The 24,101-nt window shown below is 44.3% G+C and overlaps 1 protein-coding gene across 4 annotated transcripts in view; it reads right to left on the minus strand.

Moving 5' to 3' along the window:
• Positions 1 to 24,101, minus strand: part of Prom1 (prominin 1) — a 103,967-nt gene that overhangs the window by 13,920 nt on the left and 65,946 nt on the right. For all 4 annotated transcript variants that reach the window (XM_029545165.1, XM_021211251.2, XM_021211250.2 and 1 more), the window contains 11 exons: positions 23,825 to 23,899; positions 22,986 to 23,049; positions 19,658 to 19,817; positions 16,708 to 16,860; positions 10,661 to 10,784; positions 8,981 to 9,084; positions 7,241 to 7,325; positions 5,367 to 5,513; positions 4,753 to 4,824; positions 3,324 to 3,416; positions 1,587 to 1,640 (listed from right to left, as the gene is read on the minus strand). In XM_029545165.1, the coding sequence (XP_029401025.1) occupies positions 1,587 to 1,640; positions 3,324 to 3,416; positions 4,753 to 4,824; positions 5,367 to 5,513; positions 7,241 to 7,325; positions 8,981 to 9,084; positions 10,661 to 10,784; positions 16,708 to 16,860; positions 19,658 to 19,817; positions 22,986 to 23,049; positions 23,825 to 23,899 (1,131 nt within the window). The remainder of the gene's footprint in view (positions 1 to 1,586; positions 1,641 to 3,323; positions 3,417 to 4,752; positions 4,825 to 5,366; positions 5,514 to 7,240; positions 7,326 to 8,980; positions 9,085 to 10,660; positions 10,785 to 16,707; positions 16,861 to 19,657; positions 19,818 to 22,985; positions 23,050 to 23,824; positions 23,900 to 24,101) is intronic.

The following is a 24,101-nucleotide window of genomic DNA, read 5'->3' on the forward strand; positions in this document are numbered from 1 at the left end:
CACAGCCTTGGGGCTCAGTTTGTTTCAGGGGGCCTCTTGTGGTGGTGCAGTGAACCTTTCAAGATGACTGGAGCCCTTCCTGGCATAGCTTCCCAGCTGTAGGAAGGTATATGGTCAGTCCTCTAATCTAGGAGTTTGGAATAGGCCACTCAGATAACCTTTTGCAGCAGGGAAGGGAAAGGTTTATGAATGTGTAAGGATTTTTCTTATCATTTTTCCTCTAAACAATACAGGATGGCAGCTATTGACATATTTCTATTGCATTGGGTATTATACATAGTGTAGAGATGGTTTTAGTACAGCAGAAGGTGTACCTATGCTGGATACACATGCTATGCACTTGATGTAAGGGGGCTGAATATTCGTGGGGTGTTTTGGAGGTCATCTCCTTCCCATACTGGGGCAGAACTGTACTTCTTGTCTCGTGATGGCAACAATGGTTGTGGCCAAGTGACTTGTTCCAACTGATGAACCTTATGTCATCAGTTGTGTCACCTTATGTCCACCTTGTCATCTCTCTCTCTCTCTCTCTCTCTCTCTCTCTGTGTGTGTGTGTGTGTGTGTGCGCGCTCTCTCTCGCGCTCTCTCTCTCTCTCTCTCTCTCTCTCTCTCTGTGACATTATGGGCTGTAAGACAAGAGGTGGCACCCTGAGCAGCGGCTTAAAGGTGTCTTGCATCTGCTTATGCCCCAAGCTTGTGTCAATCTGTTATTGTCTAATAACTGAAATGATCTCCCTCAAAGCTGTAAACAGTAAATCTCAATCTCTCTCTCTCTCTCTCTCTCTCTCTCTCTCTCTCTCTCTGTGACATTATGGCAAATTGAATGAGAATGATCCCTATAGACAAGTGTCTGTGTGTGTGTGTGTGTGTGTGTGTGTGTGACATTATGATGGATTGAATGAGAAGGCAAATGTATTTGAAAACATGGCATCTAGTTGGTGGAACTGTTTGGGAAGGATTAGGATGTGTGGCCTTGTTGGAGGAGGAGTGTCACTGGTAGTGGGAGGTTTAAAAAGCCCATGCCATTCCCAGTCCTCCCACCCCACCCTCTCTTTCTCCATCTGCTCCCTTCCTCTGTCTCCCTCTGAGCATGCCTGTGGACCAGATGTAAACTCACATCTACTGCTCCAGTACCATGCCTGTCTGCCTAACTGCCATGTTCTCCACCAGCTGCAACAAGAGGCCACTCTTCCAGGCTGAGTCTTTTAGGAGATAAGCAAGTTGAAAAGCCTGAGATACGACCAGCCGTGATGATGAACATGTGTGGTCAACAGTGCTGAGATACGACCAGCCGTGATGATGAACATGTGTGGTTAACAGTGCTGAGACTACCATTGATATGAAGTACAATCTTTATAAGTGTAACCACACTTAAGCTTGTCTCCTACACAGCAAAACCCAGACTCCTGAAACTTGCATTAAAAGAAATACTTGGGAGGAGGGAAGCCATGGGAAAGCCAGGTTTGGTATTCATAAATACTCCTGACACCTTGATTTAGCTTAAAGTCCTTGTGAAAATCAATACTTTGGAAATTCTAGGTGTGGTCCTTGACAACAAACCTCATGAAAGAAACACAAACCCTTACCGGCAACTTGTTGCTTGTTTGCTGGAGAGTCCAGACACTTTGTCTTAATGTATTCTGGTGGAGAAAAGAAAAAGACTTTAAAATTCTCATCCAACACAACACCACATGCCTTGTGTCAGCCCCTCTCCCAATACAGGCATCAGATCTGACTGTATAATGTAATGGCTCCATTCTAGAAAGTAGAGAAGACATGAGCAACAGCGTGGACCTTAGACACTGTTTGTGTGTAAGAAAACCTATAGAAGACAAAATCATATATTCAAAGGGTGGCGTATCACACGCAGCATACAGGAACTCCTTTGAAAAAGGTTTAACCGGTGGAAAAGCTCTTTTTAAAACAGTCTGCCCATTCATCATGGCTTACCTAAATGGTTTAGGTTAAGGTGGGAAAACTTTATCTGTAAAGAGCCACACTGCAAATACTTCAGGCTTTATGGACCTTATTCTATTCTCATGGACAACAGCAGCCATGGTTTTCTAATAAGCTGCAATGGCTGTGTCCCAATAAAACTTTATTTTTTAAAAAAAAAAAGAAAAACTGGCAGCAGGCTGGACTGGTTCAGGCTGTGGTTTATAGGGGGGAGTTTGCCATTCTCTGTCTGGTTTAGATGACAGATCTATGGCCAGGTTGTCCTAGCTCTGAAAAGACCAGGGTGAAAATGCAAACAACAATAAGTATGCTCACATATGCTCTCTATGTTCTAGGTGTGCACAAACACAGAGAACTGTAGTGAGCCAATACACAGAGTCTATGGATCTTATAGGAGAATCCTGTGGAACTCCAGCAAACCAGGAAGTAAGAAGGTGAAGAGACAGAGACAACTGGAGTGAAAACTAGATCTATACGTGTCTATACTGGAGAGGATGGACTTGCGTGCATTGCAAACCCAAGCAGCTGACCTAGGGACCCAGTGTCCACGCAGTTCTCCCTTTGACAGCCACAAACAGGCCCGGGAGCAAGTGTACATCAATTCCTTGTAACATCAATTCCTCATAACATCAATTCCTTATAACATCATTTCCTCTGGTTCCTGAGTCCCCAAGTTCAGAGGTCAGATATTTCCATGAACCAAGTGACAGTGAGTAGGAACTACCCCAATATCCCAATCGTCTCACTTTTATTATTCAAAACCAAACTGTTTGATGAGGACACTGGGGGAATCACTATGTTTTAGAGGGACAAAAGAAGGATCTGAAACCAGGTCTGTGGGATCTCAAACTGCAAACTACCTTTGCTTTGTATAGAACTATAGAAGCAAGGGAACAGAAAGTTGGGAGGTTTGGGGGCAGAACGGTGGAGAAAGAGAGACTAGCCATGGGTGGAGCCAACAGAGCTAAAGGAAACAGAGGTACTTACCCTCACCCTCACAAATTTCTAAGCAGAGTTTGGAGAAAGAGAATTGGAGAATACGTCAGCATGGGCACAGAGCACAATCACATCACCCAGGAGGCCTACTAGACAGAGTGCTGGCTAAGGTATGGTGCTGGAGACAGGTGGTGGTGGGGGAAATCTCATTGTTCACACCCTCATGGAAGGAAGAGAGGGGAAACCAGCAAAAGAAGGTATGGTCTAAGGTTGTGTTTTTAAAGCTCCACATTGGAGACTGAGGCTGAGGCTGAGTGGATGGTCCCTCCATCATGAGTGTGGGTCTTGAGGCTGTCTGTAACTAAACTAGCTAATGACATGCTGGATTTCACTCCGGCTGCCACAAAGTGGCCCAGGTTGTTAAGTGTTACCAGTGATTGCTGCACAGGAGGGACTTGCTGCTGGTGGATCGCTCTTATATTCTGTGCATCCAGTAAGAAGGCCTGCTTCAACTGTCCTTCAGGCTACAAAGAAAACATAGAAGGATCAACAAGACCGCAAGACAGACCCTTTAATCATAAAGGATAGCAGAAGACACTACATAACTACCAGGATCCTCTCTGAGACAATCATGACATGAGTAGCCCAGAGATGCAGCAGCTAGACAAATGTCTTCAAACTTCGAGGCCACAGATTTAGCAACAATTCACACTCCAAAGCACAAGATGCTGTGGTTTCTTTTCCTCTGCCCCCAAATGATATAGCCACTTAAGTACCCTGTTTTACTGTTGTGAAAAACCAAAGCTCAGTTGAGAATTAATCAAGTTAATTCCCACTTAAACGATGGTCAGTATATGAACTATAACAATCCTGTAAGGCAGGTATAATTTCTGCCTCTATTTTACAGATTGGGAAACTAAGGCACAGGTGAGTGAAATACCTCACTCAAGCTACTGGTGTTAGGAGGAGACCGAGTCAGGGTTTAAAGCTGGGTCTTCCTCTAGAGCCCAGCTTCCTTGTCACCACAGCCTACTCTTTGTTAGAGAGGACCAGTCAGGCCATGTAGAAGAGCTGATGGTGGGGAGGTCTGTGGTTATGATGGTGCCTCTGCCCGATTTTATATGCTGCTCACTGTTGGTGATGCAAGGCACAACTCAGTTACCACTCCTTACAATGCAAAAAAAAAAAATGTGTGTACATATGTATGTGTGCATGTCTGTATGCGTGTACATATGTATATATCTGGGTACATGTATGTATGTATGTCTACATGCTGTATGTACATATCTGTATATATGTGTATGTCTGTGTGTGTCCCTATGTGTGTATGTCTGTGTATATTCTGTGTATATGTATACATATATGTATGTACATGTATATATGCATTCTGTGTATATATATCTGTATATATGTGTATGTCTGTGTGTATATGAGTGTGTGTATATTCTGTGTATATGTATACATATATGTATATACATGTATATATGCATTCTGTGTGTATATATCTGTATATATGTGTATGTCTGTGTGTACCTATGTGTGCATGTCTGTGTGTGTATGAGTGTGTGTATATTCTGTGTATATGTATGCATCTGTACACATATGCATGCTGTGTACATGAATGTGTATATATGTATGTGTATTTGAAGTGGAGGTGAGGATCCATGAAAGCGCATACAAAGGTAAAAGCCTTCTGGACCACGTGGGGACAGTTGCCAGTGGCCTCCAGTGCATCGGTGAGGTGCTTGTGAGACACAGTCAAGCCATGGTGACAGGTGCTTCTTTGTGGCTTCCCAAACAAAGCTATTGATATTTGCCATTCCAGCTATGGCAGTGTTTAACCAGGCTACTCAAACTCACCAACTGGTTTGCTTTTGCTTCTAGAGTAGAGGCAAATGTCAGCAGATTCACTTCGGTAGGGGATTTCTCAGTCTACCAGGGAGGAAATGAGAAAAAAACAAACAAACAAACAAATAAAAAAAAAAATCTTATATTTTGAACAGAGGGTCACAGCCAGCAGGTAACAAAATAAAGCTAGAGACCGTTATGTAACTAACAGCCTTTGCTTTTCTATGTATCTGTGTCATTTTCATTCACCAGTGAAAAAGAAGGCTACAAATACACACTGTGACATTCATGGATCTTAAAAGCATGCTCCGTAGAGTAATCTAGAAAAGCAAGTCACGAAGTGTAGGTTTCTACTTATATGGATTATTCAGAAGAGAGCACAGATGGTGGCTGCCAGGCATTTGGAACTGGGAACAACTGTTTTCGGTTAGAGTGCCCCCCCTGTGGGTGATGAAACAACTTTGGGGCTGGAGATGCTGACTATGAATACACCAAATGTCCCTAAACTGCTGGCCTTGAAAAGGCTAACCTTTATGCTGTGTGATAAACAAAAATGAAAAAGATACACATGTGTGCAATACTCCAAATTTCTCCCCAAAGACGGTGCGCCTGTATCTGTCTCATACCTCCTTCAAGTACGTGGAGTAATCGATTGTGTCTACCCCAGAGTGTGCAAAGTTCTCGAGGCTCTTCCTTCCTGTGTTATCCAACAGTTCGATGCTATCAATGTTCACCTTCAGTTTTTCCAACTCCTTAGTTATGTTCTCAGAAAGCTGTGTTAAACAAAACAAAACAAAACACAATCCTTTCAGTCACATACTCAGAGCCTTCCAGAAGAACAGGGGTTACTAGATAAAGAGAGGTGCGTACACTTTGATTGGACCACCACTTCCTTCTCCGCTTCCATAAGCATTCTCTCCAGAGGTACAATCTAAAGAGAAGGAAGGTTGCATCTCCACCCTTAAAGATCTCAGAGCAAGAGGCAGAGTCATAAGAGAGGGACCCATGAGCTCCATCAGAAGACCAAGGAGGACTCGGTGGAAATGGGCATTCTGTAGAGAAGAAATGACCTCTAAGCCTCCAGCCTTGACAAACAGAAAGGCTAAAAGGACAGAGCAGGCTGTCATTCCAGGGAGGGGACCGGCAGTAGGAAGGCATAGGAGATATCCTCTGGGAGACAGAGATCCTGGGAGTGTGGTTGCTGATGTGGGGTTGTTTTCATAGTCAATCAGTTGTTTCCATCAGTATACAGTGCCTGGCTACCATTCTCAACTGTTACATAGTGGGGAACAGGGAAAATAGCCCATGGCATGTTGGACAAAAGAGTGTGAAATATGTATGTGTGTGTGTGTGTGTGTGTGTGTGTGTGTGTATATATATATATATATATATATATATATATATATATATATATACGTGCTTAGGACTTTGTTACAAGATGATGTTTTATTTATAGGAATATTTATTGGAGGTATAAAAAACTCACATAAACCTTTCAAACAAAAGGCCCTCACAGTGGAAAGCTGTAGAGCCATCTTGGTTCCTCTAATGACCCACCATGATGCCAAAGTGAGCAAGATGTGGGGCAGGACCTTCTCCCCTCTTCTTGCTTTGGATCGATCTACTCAGGAAGCTGAGAAGACTTAAAATGACTTCCTAGTAGGAAGGCTGAAGACATCTAAGCTAACTGTTCTTTAGAACAAGGGCAGAAACTCTTGCCCTTCTGTCCAGTGTGCTGTGGGGTGGCCTTTGCTTGGCGTCTAAAGACATGACAAGGGCACGGGCTGAAGCACAGGTAAGACAGTCATTCTCCTTTGGATTCCATCCTTTCTGCTCCTTGTCATGGGTTGGCATGGCACACACAACCCATTCAGGAGTCTTGGAGTAGCAATGCTTTAGGTGTAAGGAATGAAGACGGTGGCAAGCATACTTTTCCATCTAATTCCCAAGCCCTAGACCCAGCAGACTAGAGGAACTGGTCCTAAAGAGCCAACTCACATCCCTGGGAAGTGAGTAGGCATCTTCTTGTAGGGCATGCTGGCTCGATGAAACTAAGGGTTTCATCTTACAGGAGGCCTCTTTGGAGGGTCTTGTATAGTCTATAGAATAAATGTGAAGAAGGTAAGGCAACTGGCTGGTGGTGAGAAAAGGTTTGGAGATTAACAGGGAAAAGTAAGGATTGCAAACAGCTGCCAGATTAAGTAGGTCCCATGCAAGACTGAGGGAGAACGTTTTGGCCCACACCTTGCTTATCTGGCATTATTGGAAGTCACTAGAGGAACTAAGGGGGCCATAATGGTGCTACAGCTTTCCAATGCAAAATGCTTCTCCTAGAACGGTTTTGATGAGTTCGTACCCATCGTAAACTACTTGATGTCACTTTAAAACTGTGTTTTAACTTCTGTGGGCTTCACATCAGTCTTAACCAAAGGGAAGAAAATACACCTGTGTTTAGTAAGAGAGAAAAAGGTCAAGTTTATACCTGGCTCTGATGACTCACCTGCTCAATGTTCAAATTCTTACTGATGTTGAAGACATTCTCAAGCTGAAAAGCAGCATATGCGCCCCGACCTCTTTTGCAATCCCTAAGGAAAGAAACAGAGAAAACCTGACCAGTTCAGCAATCTCTGACTGTCACGAAACATGAAGGAAGAGGTTTGTCATCCATCTGACTAGGAGGAGCATTTTCCTACCTTGTCAAAAGTGTATGATGGGAAGGAAGGAAGTACCCCCAGTTACCCCAGGTTTAGAGGGAAGGGACTATCACATGCTATTTACAGGCTTGCTCTAAAGACCCAACTAAAGACAAGATTTTTCTTTGAGTGAATTCAGACAATGAAGAGCCCTGGGGCTCTTTGTGTATCTTGTCAGATGACCGTGAATTTGAGGTTCAGAAGCAAGACCTTCAGAAGTCATCTGATGCTTTTACATGTGCACCCACGTGGCTATTGAACATCAAAAGACATTTATGAATCAAAGTGGAAAGACCCAAAGGGGACCGTGAGAATGACCATGAAAATGACCAAGTATTCCACCCAAAAGAAAACATAAGGAAGAAAATGCTTCCATGGGAAGAATGCTGACTGCTTGAATGTTTTCTCAGCCAACTCACTACCAACAGGAGGGAAAACGAAAGAAAAGTTTTAAAGTTAGGTGTTCATTACACACAAGGAGTCTGTGTCATGTTACTGCTGCAGGACTTGAAGATTTAAGGTTATAAAAGGGTTGGAGAGATCTGTGTATTCAGTTAGCATCACAGGGAATATTAGTGACAGAAGTCAGGATGTTCTATCAGTGTTCTTACGTATCAAGGGAAAATGCATGTAAATGAACAATACTAGAACACTATTCTTATCGTGTTTTTATGTGTCAGGCACTACTGCAAACTTATACATCTCACTTGGCTCTAACAACTCCATGGACAGATTCCCATGGTTATGCATCACACTGAATGAAGAAGAATTAAATTGTCCAGATCCACAGGAACTAGGCTGGACCCCAGGTGATCTGATTGTGCAATGCACAAGCTAGCCCTAAAGCTGTCTCAATATTGAGTGCCTGTGATATGTGCCACTCTCTGAATTCTTAAAAGATCCTGTTAATGTGTATTATTGTTCCCTTAGCCAGGGAATCTTAGGGAATACTAAGACGGGGGGGGGGGGACTGAGAAATCACCAAGACCAGATCACAAGGGTTTGAAAAGATGACATTTTGGGATCATTTCCTATGATATTTTGCTGAGACTAGAAAACAGCTTACTTCTGTAATTGGAACTTCACACCATTAAGTGGGAGAAAAAAAAAAAACACTGAAAATAAAATTCTCATTCTTAGTAACAATGAAAAACATTGTCAGCAGGAAAGTTGTTGGAGATTGGTGCCAATGCTTTGAATCTGTGTGTCCAGATGCTGATGGTCCTTGTCTCCAATTGGTTTTTGATCTATCAATAAAGATGTCCACGGCCAATGGCTGGGCATGGGGTGGGACACTGAGAGTTGTGCAGGTAGGGTAGGAGAAAGAGAGGACTGGAAAAGAAGAAGGGGACACAGTAGCGGCAGGAGATAAAGCCAACTAGCCACAAGGCCACTGGCTACTTCCCTGATTGGGTCTGGGGTAGCAGGGGAAGGTTTAGGAGTGCCCAGCCTTTGAAGTGGCCAAGGTAGTGTGGCCTGCCCAGGAGCATAAGGCGGGGAAGCAAAAACTACCCACAACAGAAAATGTCTATTGTGAGAATTAATACCTGTAGACTTGCTCAAAGGTCATGTTAATGTCTGGGTTATTGAATAGCATGCCAGAGAGATAAAATTGCCATTGTTCCTTGAGCAGATAGGGAGTGTCCAAAACCTGGAACAAACACACAATTTGTTTTAAAGACAGTTGTACAACTAACTCATACAATCAAATGTATCATTCGGTTAGATGTTTTTGAGATATTTTCTACTGTGATATTTCTTATTCATTTTAAGGTCGAAATGAGAGAAGAATGGCATCGTTAGAGTAAATATGCTGAGCACCAAGTTAGCATCAATCAGAACAGCTGAAATGGTGTTTCTAGAGCAACGTCAATTTATTAGACACACCAGAAGAACAGCTAGACTATTTGGTTCAGAAAAATGAGATCAAGTCATAAAGCAATAGACTCAGTCCCTCAGGACAAAGCAAGCATTTATTTTCCAGTTGGCCATGAGGGCGCTCGCCTTTAACCCCTGCATTCTGGAGGCAGATGCAGGCAGATCTCTGTGAGTTCTAGGCCAGCCAGGGCTACCTATTGAGACCCTGTCTTAAAAAACAAAACCAAGAAAGCCAACCGTCACTTTCCAACACTGTGACACACACATTCAGGAGAAGTACAACAGTGTGTGGCTGTGCAGCATCCCCTTCCAAAATGCTTAGGATCAAGTGTTTCTGACTTTAAATTTTGTTTTTCTGATGTTAAAATACTCATACAGATGCAAAGAGACATCTAAGTCATAGGACCCAAGACCAAGCATGAAGTTCACCTCTGCTTACTTATTTTCTTGTACACATAACTTGAAGGTAATGTTCTACCATTCTTTTTTAGGAAGCTAAATAGAGATGGTGTGATCCATTGCTGGTCTCAATTTAGTTTCTCTTGGCTAACGATAACCGAAGTGATAATTGCTTACCTGTGCAGTCAGTCATTTTGCTTGTTTTCATAACAGGCACCAGGTGGAAAACACACACAAAAGCAGGAAGTATAAATAGGTTTCAAAAATAAGGATCTGTAGCTGGAAACATGACTCTGTAGGTAAGTGTTTGCTGTGCAAGTGGGAGGACCTGGGTTCAGACCCTAGCACCAATGTAAGGGAAGAATGCAGAGGTGTATAACCTTAGCACCACAGGGCAGAGGAGGGCAGACCCTAGCTGGAAGCTTACTGGCCAGCCAGTATAGCAAGATAGTAAACTGAAGATTCAGTGAGAGCTCCTGTCTCAAAATGTAAAGGGGAATAGACAAAGACATCTGACATTGACCTCTGACCTCCAACCATACAAACACACAAACATCACAGACAAATAGCACACACATGCACACACAAATCAGAATCTATAGAAAAACACTAGAAAGTGAGACATACAAACCAAACTTCTATATTAATGAAGGAAGTGAAAGAACGGACAGAGTCCTGGAGTCTTTGTGAGTCGGTCTTGGGGAAAGCAAACCTGAAATTCAACTCTTAACTGTGCCTCCTTGATATTTAACCAGGGTAAGCCTACTACTCGTGTGTGTGTGTGTGTGTGTGTGTGTGTGTGTGTGTGTGTGTGTGTACTAGCTATTGCAAGCAGAATTTCAACTTGTTGAGTGAGAGCAAAATAGTTTCTCAGTTCACACAACCCACAAGACATGGTAAGATCCAAGAATCTGTCCAAGCCGCCCATATAAATAGAAAACCATATTTACCTGTAATAATTTCTTGTTTTCATAAGGTTCACAGAGCAACTTTTCCACATTTGCACCAACAACAAAAGTAAGAACCACAAGGATCATCAATATCCAGCAAAAAAGGAAGCTGAATCCAACCCCACTGGAAAAAACACAAGGGACATGCGTGAGACCTGGGAGTTCTCACTAATTCTACCTACTCAGTGGACCCGCGTACACAGGGGACCTGCCGCCATCTCCAGTGCTTTTGGGTTAAAAATACCTTGACCTTCCACAAACAAAGAGTTAGAAAATGCTTATAGAACATTTAGAATGGTAGTGTTGGTCTCACATTGTCTAGAGCCTGGGATCTGGGATTATCTCGGAACTAATTCTGAGATAGAATTATGTATATTATCTGTCTTTTTGTCTATCTATCTATCTATCTATCTATCTATCTATCTATAGAAGTACATGTAGGAAATATAAGAAGGAAGTGTGCTTATGGAGATCCATCCTGCCAATTTCACAGGCTCTAGAATCACCTAGGCAATAAGCCTGAGGCACGCCATCAAGAGATTGTCTTGGTTTACTTTCTACTGCTGTGATAAAACACCATGATGAAGAGAATTCATAGAAGGGCTTATTTGGTTTACAGTTCCAAAGAGATAAGGTTTGATCATGGTGGTGAAGCATGGCAGCAAGCCGCAGACATAGTGGCTAGAGCAAAGGCTGAGGGCTTTCATTCCAAACCATAAACAGGAAATAGAGTCCTCTGTGTGGAAATGACCTTCACTCACACTGTATTTAAGGCGGTGTCTCTTCATATTCAGTTTGTTAACTGATGAAATGGCAGTGAGCTAAATGCTTAAAAGATTTTGGTATTGTCATTAGTGTGACTCATTACTGACCGCCTGTTTTATAAATCCTAAAGAAAAGGTTACACTGTTTAAGAGTTGTATCAGATGTATCTTACTGCTGATTGGTTGTTATAAAGATCTGGTGGCCAATAGTTAGGGCATGAAGTGGAAGATAGAATGTCCAAGCAAAGAAAAGGACTCTGGGAAGAAGAAAGAAAATGGTCTTCTCATCAATAGACAAGAAAGAAGGGAGACATGACTATGGGTATAGCTAGCCATGTGGTGGGACAGAGCTAGATGGCCGGGTAAACTTATGTGAGCTAATTGAGAGTCTGCCCAGCTAAGACTTAAGCTCTGAAGTATTGAAAAGTCTCAGTCTCTTTATTTTTGGCTGGTGGGTCACCAGATTCCTTCAATAGCACTGGGAATGGTATGAGGGTTTTGAAACCTCAAAGCCCACACCCCCCTCCCCCAGAGACACACATCCTCCAGCAAGGCTATACCTCCTAAACCTACCAAACAGCTCCACCTACAGGAGAGATCAAGAATTCAAACATCCAGGCCTATGGAGGATATTCTTAGGCATGTCTGTGAAGGGTTATCTGGATTAGGGTAATTGGAATGGGATCATCTACCTTAACTGTAAGTAGCACTATTCCATGTGCTGAGGTGTCAGACTGATGAACAAGAGAAACCAGGCAAGCACTAGCCTTCTCTCCTTCCTGTTTCCTGCCTGTGATTGCAGGGTGATCCTCCAGCTCCTGCTGCCATGACGACCTTGCCATGATGGAGGTGCTCTTAAAGGGTTAAAACCATGGCCTTCCTGGCTTCAGTTGCTTACCAGGGACTGTGTTGCACTGATGAGTGAAGTAACTCACACAGTACCGCTGAGGTTCTGAAAGGGACCAGTGTGGTTCTGTCCCCACAGAGGTAGCAGAGAATGGCATGGAGAAGCACAGTGGATAGGGGATGGGAGATCCCAAGGAAGAGCAACAAGGGGCTGAAACCCAAGGATAAATACAAACCAACTTCTTTCTGAGGAAATACACTTTTGCTATAATGTGAAGGATGATTGGATAGTCGTCAACAATGGCGGGACACCACTGTGGAGGCAGTTATGGTTCGGGATGGTGGCCTAATGTGGCTGTTGTTGATGGAGAGAAGCCAGTGGATGAATGAAATATAACATGGAAGGCAATGGGATGAAGGACAGAGGGAGATAGCTGGGACACCGATGCTCTGTGCAAGAAGAGAAGAGGAAATGGGCCTTGGTCATGTGACCTGTGAGACAATGTGACAGTGTGGTGGAGGAGTTCAATGTGTTTGGAGCATACGCATGGGATTAGAGCAGCAGCTTAGAGATGGTTTCTTAACAATGGGGATGGATTCAAGAGATAAGCATTCTGGGGCTGACCTGGAGGACTTTAATCTTTGAAGAATGGGTGGTGGAAACAGAGCCAGTGATAGAGAATGAGACAGGGAGCCAGAGAAGCTGGAAGGAAGTCATGTAGGTGTGAAGTTGTCAACTGGGAGTGAGGGCTTTGCAGAAGGGAGTGCTCAACTTGGCGAACACTGCTGCCCCCACTGTTGTGTAGAACAGAAGTTACTGCTGACTTGAGAGGTGGAATGATGGGGGACGAAATTAAATTGGAGAAGGCCTGGGAGTTGTTGGGAGACGAGAAAACAGGAAGCAATGCAGACCATGCTGCTGAGAAGGCTGGTGTGTGGGGAAGAATGTTGGAAGGGAATTGTTGGTGGAAATTCTTTCTGTTTAAAAAGGGAAATGGACAGAGTGGTTGGCACCTCTATTTTCCAAATATGTATACACATAGATCAGTGGTGTGGACAGGCATGTGCACATAGGTCAGTGGTATGGACAGGTGTGTGCACATATGTCAGTGGTGTGGACAGGTGTGTGCACATAGATCAATGTTGTTGTGGACAGGTGTGTGCACATAGATCAGTGGTGTGGACAGGTGTGTGTACATAAGTCAGCGGCATGGACAGGTGTGTGCACATAGATCAGTGGTGGGGACAGGTGTGTACACATGGATCAGTGTTGTTGTGGACATGTGTGTGAACATAGATCAGTGATGTGGACATAGGCTCAGGGTAAGAACACACTGATATGTATTCCATGGACCAGGAGAGAGGAGGAGCAGGAGGAGAATAAGGAGGAAAAACAAGAGCCACAGAGGAAGCAAAAGCAAGCTACCCCATGCGGGAGGGCTGGTTACGTTGCTCAGTGGTAGAGTACATGGCTAGCCTGTGTAAAGCCCCAGGTTAGACTTCAGTGACTACAAAGAAAGCGAGAAAGCTAGAGGAAGGGATGGAGGAAAGACTGCAGTGACTGCTCTGGTGATCAGAAAGATTCAGAACAGTGACTACCCAGCCCTGATAACCCAGCAGTTATGACAACACACACCTACTCCGTGACCCCTGTCTTATCTTGGGAGCATTTCTAGAAAGCCATAATACTACATCTAGTGCCCAACTCACAAGTGCCTTTACTCTGACCAACTTGTCTCTCCTGCAGCTAGACATTCAGACCTTACCATATTTTCGGTTTTTGGAGATGGGACTTTTCGGTGTAAATAAGAGTCCTGGCTGTCCTGGAACTAGATCTGAAGACCAGCCTCTGGAGTGCTGGGCACCACCACCACCACCTGACCAGACCTTACCACTTTAACACAAACTATGGAAATGGAAACACATCTTTATTCAGGGGGAATCTTCCAGAGCTCACTCTCCTTCCTTCCCAGAGTTGCCAGGATGTGAATTACTAGACGAAGGGCATGATAGTGTCTCTGTGGCCTTTGCTAGAGTCTGGAGAACCTTGAAAATGAACACCCAGCTATGCAAATGTGACTATGTGATACAAGTGACTCTCCTGGAATCAATTCTTCTTCTGAAGTCTAGAATGATGATCTGGACATTGTTGCCAAGAGATAAAGGAGGAAGCTTCGTAATGGGCTTCAAAGAAACACACTCAAAAAAGTTTGTAGTCATGGCTGAGTCCCCTAATCTCTGAGGAAGCCTGAAATTCTAAGCTCTGTTCACCATTGTATCTCACGCAGTCCCTAAGATGCTCTGGGGACCCTCAGAAGACACAATGAGAGGGCCTCTAGATCTGCATGAGGAACCTTTTGGGAAATCAAGTTTTGAAAGAGACTACGCTTCCGAGTAGATGAGTGTGCACCATGTGCAGAGCATATGGGGACGTGGTCTCAGCAGAACTGGAAATAGACCCTGCAGCTTCTACAAGTGAGGGCGTGGTTTGGAAGCAGACACTGCAGCCTTCTCATGGGTCTGGGGGACCCAACCTTCCCTTTGCAATTGTCCAGTTGTCTACAGGATGGCTCAGGGGGTAGAACTGTCAGCAAGCATAGCCAAGTCTGCCACGAGCACAGGTAGGGATCAATGATAAAGAAGCCATAGGCACATGCATCTGTGGCCCACCTTTATGAATCTGATGGCATCTGACATTCTTAGCATTTTCCCTGCCTCTATCCCAAATTTTTCTATAAGCCTTTGTCTCTGTAAAGACTCCTTAATCTACAGAAAAATATCTAAACAGAAGTAGCATTTAAGCCTTCATAAACCTGTGGGTGGATTCCTCTTTTGCTTGTTTGTTTGAAGCCAGATATCAGATTTTTGTCTTTGTTGTTATATCCATACACACACACACACACACACACACACACACAAAATCTCATGAAGGGAGTAAATGTTTAGCCTAGTTTAAGTTAAACTGATGGAGTATATATACCAAAGCGTTTCAAACAGCCAGTTGCTTGGGTTGTGAAAGTCCTAAAGTTAAGCTAATCTACCTGTATCTATGATTAATTGAACAAAAAAGCAAAATAAATACATTGTTTCCTTGCCGGTGTAATTTGTTATTGCTTACTTCCTTCCCTGTTGAGAGGGACTCTCACTTGGAGGTCCCTCCCTCCGCCCCTCGACCCCTCGACCCCTCGACCCCTCGACCCCTCCACCCCTCCACCCCTCCACCCCTCCATCCCTCCATCCCTCCCTCCCTCCCTCTCTGGCTTGTATCCAGTCCTGAAGAAGAACGCTTTAAAACTACATGTGTGAGCAAATAGGCTTCTCATGTGGAACCCTTTCTTGGGTCCTGACAGATCCTAGGCCATTCAATTAAAGAATACTTTTAGAAGCCGGGCAGTGGTGGCACAGGCCTTTAATCCCAGCATTTGGGAGGCAGAGGCAGGCGGATTTCTGAGTTCGAGGCCAGCCTGGTCTACAAAGTGAGTTCCAGGACAGCCACAGATACACAGAGAAACCCTGTCTTGAAAAACCATTAAAAAAAAAAGAATACTTTTAGATATATCTACATTAACGTTAATGAAGGTACATGATACTGGAGCCTGTTTGGGGGGGGAACATACTTAGAAACACAGAGCATGAAAAAACCTGATGTGAATCTGAGTTTAAAGAGGTAGATCAATGCATGGCACTTGCTCTCGGGCCTTCCTCCTCATACCAGAGACAGTGAGAGCCGATGGCTGCTAGTTTGGTTCTCCATCTCCCAAAGGAGGTGCTTCCAATCCTTCCTTCCCCTTGAGCCTGCTTACGTATCCTAGTACTATTCTCATTGAGCGCACTGGAAGCCCACCCAGCTTCCTTGGTGACACATTCATTGCCAATTCACCTGAATCCCAGTTTACCGTTCTGGTGCCACTTGGACATTCTTTGTCTCAGTATCCCACAGGAAAACTCTTCCAAATACCTGAACTTATTTATATGTGGATATCTTTAAAGCAGCGATCGTCCCCCTCCTATCTGCCGCAGGCTCCCCACTATCAGATACTTATCACCTACTCTGCTCCCTAATTCAGGCTACTCACCTAAATCCCAAGGGTACTGACCTTAGATCAAACCCTGCTTTAAATCAAGTCCCTGGAGTTTGAAGTTAGCAGTACTGCCAACAGGGGACAATGGTGTCTCTGCTTGTCATGTGTGAATGGGTGAGTGAATGAAGATAATGAAGTGAATGAGTGAATGAAGATAATGAAGGAGCCATGAGTATTGTGCAGCTTGAGAAGATTCTCGTGACAGCTGCTTTAAAAAGGAGCCCACCATATACACATGATGTGACTTCAGAGGCTCCAGTGTGAGCCCAAGAGGCTACAGGTTCCGTAATAGCACACTTGGCACCACCCTCCTCCTCACGCTTCTGCCTTGTGAGAGAAAGGAGTGAAGACTCACGCCATGAGGAAGATGCCTCCAGTGTTGGACACGCAGCCTCTTCTGGTTGGGGTGGCATGCTTGTCATAGCCAAACACACCACACAACAAGCCCAGGAAAAAGAAAGTCACAATGAGGGTCAGCAGGAAGCAGACAATTAAGCCACCCAGCCACCTGCAGGAAAAAAAAAAAAAAAAGAAAAGTAGTGTTAGCACACAACGTTAGGTTGTAAGTCGTCTTTAATGTCAGGGTCAGGTCTCCAGCCCCACACTATTATGTCAAATGGGCAATGGCTATTGTACTGGATGGTTCTGTGTCAACTTGACACAGGTTGGAGTTATCACAGAGAAAGGAGCTTCAGTTGAGGAAAGGCCTTCATGAGATCCAGCTGTGGGGCATTTTCTCAATTAGTGATCAAGGGTGGGAGAGCCCATTGTGGGTGGTGCAATCCCTGGGCTGGTAGTCCTGGGTTCTATAAGAAAGCAAGCTAAGCAAGCCAGGGGAAGCAAGCCATCCCTCCATGGCCTCTGTATCAGTTTCTGCTTCCTGACTTGCTTGAGTTCCAGTCCTGACTTCCTTAGGTGATGAACAGCAATATGGAAGTGTAAGTTGAATTAACCCTTCCCTCCCCAACTTGCTTCTTAGTCATAATGTTTTATGCAGGAATAGAAACCCTGACTAAGACAGCTATATTGGCTGAACATGGGCTAAGGCTAGTGTAGTCTTGCTTACCTAACATCAGAGGGCAAACCTTCATGACAAGAGCCCTTTTTACTCCTGCTTCTTAACCAAACCAGTCAATACACTTTCCTTTGGCTGTGTAGTGTCCTCTCTCTATGGTAGCGCTGAACACACACAGGCATCACATGGGGCTCATAGCAGACCCAAGCTTCCTCAGGGCTCTGATCAAAACACGCCCGAGACATTCAAGCCCTGTCCCATTTCTTAGTGTTGGAAGCGGTGGCAGTGGTTCAGGTCGATGACAGAGAAAGCACAGCAAGCTCCTCTCTCTTTCTCAAATCTCTCTTGGGGTTACAGGAATATTCTGGGGCATCACATTCCTGGCTGAACCAGAGATACTCTGTGTGGCCGATGCATGAGGCATTTACAATTTTATGAGCATCCTAAATCAAATGTCTACAAAGTGCAAAACTTCATTTTGTAATGGTCCCAGGAGATGGTTTAGGATAATGGAGCCTCATTTAGGTCTTCCTGGCATTCCTGGGCCGCGCACCAACTTTCCCTGAAGCTGAGGGGCATTCAAGGCTAAGAATGCTTCCCAACGTTGAAGACACCCAGACATAGCAGTGTCTGCTCATCTTGGGGCCTCCTGACAGAAGTGGATGCTAAAACTTTTCATTCAATTAAAAGCAATTTTGGTAATTACACTAATAGCTACCAGCAGTCATTCGGCGGGAGGTTCATTCCAGATATGAGGAAGGCCAAATCAAATAAACTAGGGAGCCCCACTTCAGAGAACTTTCAGGATTAATGAATAAAATGATTAGTTGAAATCATTTAAAAAAAAAAAAAAAAAAAAAAAAAAGCTTTATGGTCTCCATGCAAGGCTAGAGGAAAAACGGGAGAGGAGCTGGAAGGGGCAGACAGATAAATGTGCTATGCTGTCTTGTTTGTGAAACAACAATGAATTTGTAAGATGTCTGCCCCAGTGTCTGCTGGGGTGTCCTAGCCCCACAAAAGAAACGTGACATGAGCTCCTAGAAGCTTATCCATTTCGGTGATCTAGGGCACAGCCAGATGGTGTGACCTCCTTAAAGGAGTCCTTTCCCTTTTCTGAGCACCAAAATCCTTATCTGCAAAACAGCCATGCACAGAACATAACTCGGCAGCTGTTGGGAGCACTGTTGGAAATATGGTGCATAAAATGCCTAGTGAGCACACTGAATGATCCCTTCCCCTAAGGTGACAATCTTATCATCTGTGTTGTGTACTCATGCAAAAAGGAAGCCAGGCGAGAGAGAGCCCCTAAGCTCTCCAGAGGGCAAGAACTAAGACTGTGCCCTTGAGAGAAGAAAGTACACCTCACTCCTCATGCAACCCCTAAGTCCTTCCCTCTGCATGCTCCGTCTGGAATGTCTATCCTCATGCTCCAGGTCCAACCACACAGCCTGCATTATTTAAGCCCCAGGCGCAGAAGCTCCCACAAGTTCCTCAACTCCTGGCTCAGATACGAACCTAGTGACCTCGCATCGCAGCTAAGAACAGATTCCTTCAGAAAATACCAGCCTCTGTGCATTTGCTTCACAAATCAATGAGGACATTTTCCCAAATACCCTTCTTGATTCCGTTAACACTTCCAGATCCCAACATGCCTTTGGCTTACTAACTATAGCAAAGCTTCAAGAAGCAATTGGCATCCAAAGCCTGAACTGTTAGCTGTGTGGCTCCAGGATTTCCAGTCCCTCAATTTTTCCTTTTAAACAAGGAGTGTCTCGTGAATACAAATGTCACTGTTACTCAGAAACCATAGGCATTTAGAATGTGTGTGTGTGTGTGGGGGGGGGATACGCATGACTCAGGCATGAGTATGCTTTTATAGGAAAGAAGTTGACGTCAGGTGTCTTCCTTGGTCACCCTCCACCTTAATTTTTGAGTCAGGATGTTTCACTAAAGCCAGAGCTCAGTTGACTGGCCCTGGACGGACTGGCCAACAAGCTTTAGGGATTTACCAATACCACTACCCTCCAACCCCAGTACTAGAGTTACACTGCCCCTCTTCTTGGGTCCTAGGGATCCAAACTCAGGTCCTCGCACTCGTACTGCACGCCATTTACTAAAGTTTCATCTCCCCAGCACCCTCGACTTTCATCAAGGAACACAGTTGGGGTTGCTCACACCAGCTCCATATTGACACCATAAGGTTTTCTATCGTGGGATTGTGCCATGCTTCAGACCCGTCCGAAGCAAGCTTTGCGTGCCCCTCTTTTGCCAGCTCCAAGGAGACACTCACCAGTACGAGTCGTATTCTTCAAGCTTGGGCAGCTCCTGGTTTAAGTATCTGTTGCTGTCATTAAGGTAATGGGCAACCTGAAACAGCACGTCCTCAATAGGAATACTTTGGCTGATGTTCTTAACGTTGGAGCTGACGGAATCCAAGGTCTTCTTGACATCTGCAGACAAAGGGACCACAGTTACTCACTCTCAAACGGGGAAGACAGAGACCTCATCTGGAGACGAGGAAAGGCCACTTAAGTTTTCCTCATGAGCGTTTCTAACAGAGTAAGATTCTACAGCAAGCACAAAGACCATCTGCAAGCAACGGCCAAACCAAACAGTGAAGCTAAGCACAGAAGTAGTGAGATGGTGCTGAAGTCAAGCCAATCTCTTGAAAAAAAAAAGAAAAAAAAGGGTGGGGGGGGGGTCAGGTGACTAAAATGCAGGTATGCCTACTGAGTGCCAAGCATGTCTGTCACTATTATTCAGCTCCCTCACCAAGGCAGTGTCTGCCTTAATTCCCTCTTTAGTGTGACCCAGGGGACTCATCTGGGTTAAACTGCTGACCCATCGTTCTCTTTAGGAAAGTTAATGTTTGTTTTAAAGAAGTCCTATCATATGATTTCTGGAACAGGAGGAATAAATATCCCACTATCTAAGAAAGGGCCTTCGGTGTCAGGCATGGCGGGAGTGTGTGTATACGGTAATTCCAGCACTGGGAAGGCAGAAGTAGGTGGCCTGCAGCCAATCTGAGGACAACCTCATCCACATAGGGAATACCCTTTTGTCAAAGGCACAGGGGTGTGTGGAGGGGATGAGCAGGGAGAAGGAAGGAGAGGGAGGGAAAGAAGGAACAAGAGAGAAGGGAAGTGGAGGAGAAAGACTAAAAATAGGAAGAAATGGCGTTCATGGGAATAAGTCTCTTGTGTTGCTTCCTGAAAAAGTGACTTCAGTTGTTTATTTAAACAATTGCTTGCCTGCTGGGGTGTGGTGGTGCAACACCTTTAATCTCAGTACTTGGGAGGCAGAGGCAGACAGATCTTTGTGAGTAAGAGGCCAGTCTGGTCTACAAAGTGAGTTCTAGGACAGCTGGCAGGACTGGTACACATAGAAACCCTATCTCTAAAAACCCTAAATTAATTAATTAACTAATTAATTAATTATTAATAATAAATTGCTTGACTTATTACAAAAGTCCATCTGTGTTTCTGGCATGTCAAGAACAACACAATTCCTGTGCTCAGTTTCCACTCAGATCCATAACAGCTCCCCAGAGTAGAGATTTCAATCCAAGAACACACCAGTTTTCTAGAATGTGCTGTTCTGTCCTGCTCTGTCCCAACAGATCCTAGATTACAGCCTCCTGCTCAAACTGTGCCACCTGGACCAGCACTCCCACCAATCTAGAGGTTAGGTTCTGACCCAGATGTGCCATGAACCAACACAGTAGTTAAAAAGTCTCCTGGCCCTGGCTGGCAGAGAAAGAGAAACTGCCAAGGTAAACAGGGCCGAAGCTCTCCAAAGACTTCCCAGCATTCTGCTGGGCTCTGCGTAAGCAGGAGAGGTCTGACGCTTGGTTCCATGTGTGATTGTAGAGTAAAATGATGGGAACCTTTGCGAACGTGTTTTCCGCAGGGATTTGACATTTAGAAGCAGACAGCAACTGAGCACACCTTGCTTGGAGACCTCTTTGCTACCTCATGGAGCCTCCCCAAATGGCTCTTGTACAATGGAAGTGACGTGAAGACCCAGTCTGCTTTGAGCAGATCTTGAAGGGCCCCGTCTTGCTCTAGGAGATAAGGCACAGCCTTGTCAGCGTTGGTGACTGAGGGGTGGCTGCAGCTCTTTCTAGTCAAATGCATTCTTCAGGCCTCAGTGGTCAGGGGGCCCTTTTTGAAGAAGGCGCCTACTGTTGCCTCCCTGCTGTGCCTACTATGCACATACTTGGCTGTGTTGCCAGAGTGTGATCTGTGTGTATGACAGAAGGATAGTCAGGGGTCACGCAATACTTTCTCACTGCCCCAACATGGGGAGGAGCCTGGCACAAAGTAGGCACTTAAAAAAAAAAAAAAATCAGGCTAGGAGTGAAGGCTCCAAGTATGGGAACTAACGTCATAAAAATAAACTAACATCCAGGCCGAGAGATGGGCACTTGTCCGGTCCTGGGATGACGCTGAACCGTGTTTAAGCAATGACACCTGAAACGCCATGCTTAGCGCATGCATGCAGCACACTTACAACAGAGGACTGACTGCTCGTATGGGCAGGAAGAGGTCCAGGGAGGAGAAACAAGAAACCAAACACAAAGATTAGTAAGCAGGCAGCTATGAGGCATCCAGCATGCAGTAAGTAGCCTTCAGATGTCACCTAAGAGGAGCAGGAACTTGCCTTTAGTTATCTTTTTATAAAGCTTTATTTATTTTGTTTTATGTGTATGGGTGCTCTGCCTGCATGTGTGTCTGCATCACATGCATGCAATGCCCAAAAGAAGCCAGAAGGGGGAGTCAGATGCCCTGAAATTGGAATTAGAGATGGTTGTGAGCTGCCATGTGGGTGTTGAGAACTAAACCCTGATCCACTGGAAGAGCAGCCAGTGCTCTTAACTGCTGAGCCATCTCTCCGGGTTCTAACAAAGAACACCATGTTTTTTCAAATCACGTGGTAAGAGGATAAAGTAAGTACTGGGAAGATCATCTTCAGAGAGACGCTATAATCTTACTCAGCTTCCGGCAAAGAATCCCAAGTGCACACCCTGCTTGGTATAAAGAGCTCCCTACATTGTACCAGTCTGTACACTCACTCCCCAGCTAAATGTAGCACAGCTCAGTAGTTCCTAAAATCGCCTCAGCATAGACTTGAGTCTCTAAACTAAGCAGTCTTGAAGCCTAAAGGACCATCACATCAGGACCATGGGCAGAAAGAAACCCCTTCCACTAAGACAAATGCTTCTGTACCGTCATCTCAGAAATATAACAATCTGGGGGTGGCGTTCCCCTCATTATAACAGGACCTTCCAAACTGCAACCGTTGTAAGCCCCAGGAAAGTCCATTTAAGGAGTGACCACCCAGTGACACCTTTACTATATAGCAACAAACATTACATATGAACTTTTAATGTTTTTCTTATCTATATCACCATTGACTACAGATGGCATAATCAAAATGCCTGACATTCCCTATCTGGCACTCCATATCAATATCTGATATTCCATAGGGTATACTGACAGACTTTTTTTTTTAACTAGAAGAGAACAATAGCATTTATAACAAGCTCTTCCTTTATACCCACCAATCAGAGCATTAACAAAGAGAGGAGCAGAAGAACCTTGACGTATGACTCTTACCTTTGATGACATCCACAGTTTGGTTTTGTATTGTATTGGGTATTTCATCAATCGTCATATACCCCTAAAAATATTTCAAAATGAATTGAAGATCAGTTGGCTTATATTCCATTTTATATCAAGTAGAGAAGCAAAATTAAGACATAACATTTATCTTAAGATTGAAATTACCTTAATATAACCATCGGGGGTCTAAACACAAGTGCCCTTTAGAAAAAAAGTGCTGCTTTTTTTGTGTTGTGCACTAAACCCAGGGTCTTGTACTTGCTAGGCAAGTGTTGTGTGGCTGAGCCATATGCCTAGGCTGAGGCAATGTTCTTTTAACTGGATAAATCAGAGATCAACTCAAAGGCTTTCCAGCCTAGAAGAAAGTCCTTTGGAAAGCCCGAAGAAAGATAAAGCAGTTGTTTGCACCAAGGAAATAAGAATCTCAGGCCATTGGGACATTAAAGATGTTGAGCAAAGACATTCAAGGGGGGAAACACATACAAGTTTTTTTTTTTTTTTAAGTAAAAGAGAAAGTAGTATATGAAGGCTAAAAACCACAAAGTCACAGATAAAGGAGAGGGAGAGAGAAGTGAGTGCCAGGCTGAGGACATAGTGCATGAAAAAGCATAACATTTAGGAAGGAAATAAATAAAATGAAGTCAGTAGAGCAGCTCCTGGGCAGAGCAGGGAAGCACTGTCTCAAGAATAAGGTTAAGTCTACACTGCACCCTCAACTAAGCCCAAGAATGCAGAGGTCAAGGCCGTCATGGAATCTCACTGCTTCCTATGTACCTATGTACTAGACTGCCCTGATGTAGAGTAAGCTACCTTATGTGTTCCAAGGAGCATACCCTTTTGACGAGGCTCTCCAGATCAGTTTTGTCGACATCAGTAACGGTGTTGAGTTCTCTATCCACTGATGGGAGCTGGAAATTTATGAAACAAATAATAAAAAAAAAAAGGTGATTAACCTTCACTCATGCTCATGTGTTGGTACACACACACACACACACACACACACACAGTCATCTCATCTCATATCCAGGTCCCAGGATGAAACAGAATAAGGTTTGGGGAAAATCATATTCCATTCAAAATCGCATCTATGAGAACTGATTTTTAACGTTT

The sequence above is a fragment of the Mus pahari genome, chromosome 13 (genome assembly GCF_900095145.1).
Source record: "Mus pahari chromosome 13, PAHARI_EIJ_v1.1, whole genome shotgun sequence".
NCBI classification, from domain to species: domain Eukaryota; kingdom Metazoa; phylum Chordata; class Mammalia; order Rodentia; family Muridae; genus Mus; species Mus pahari.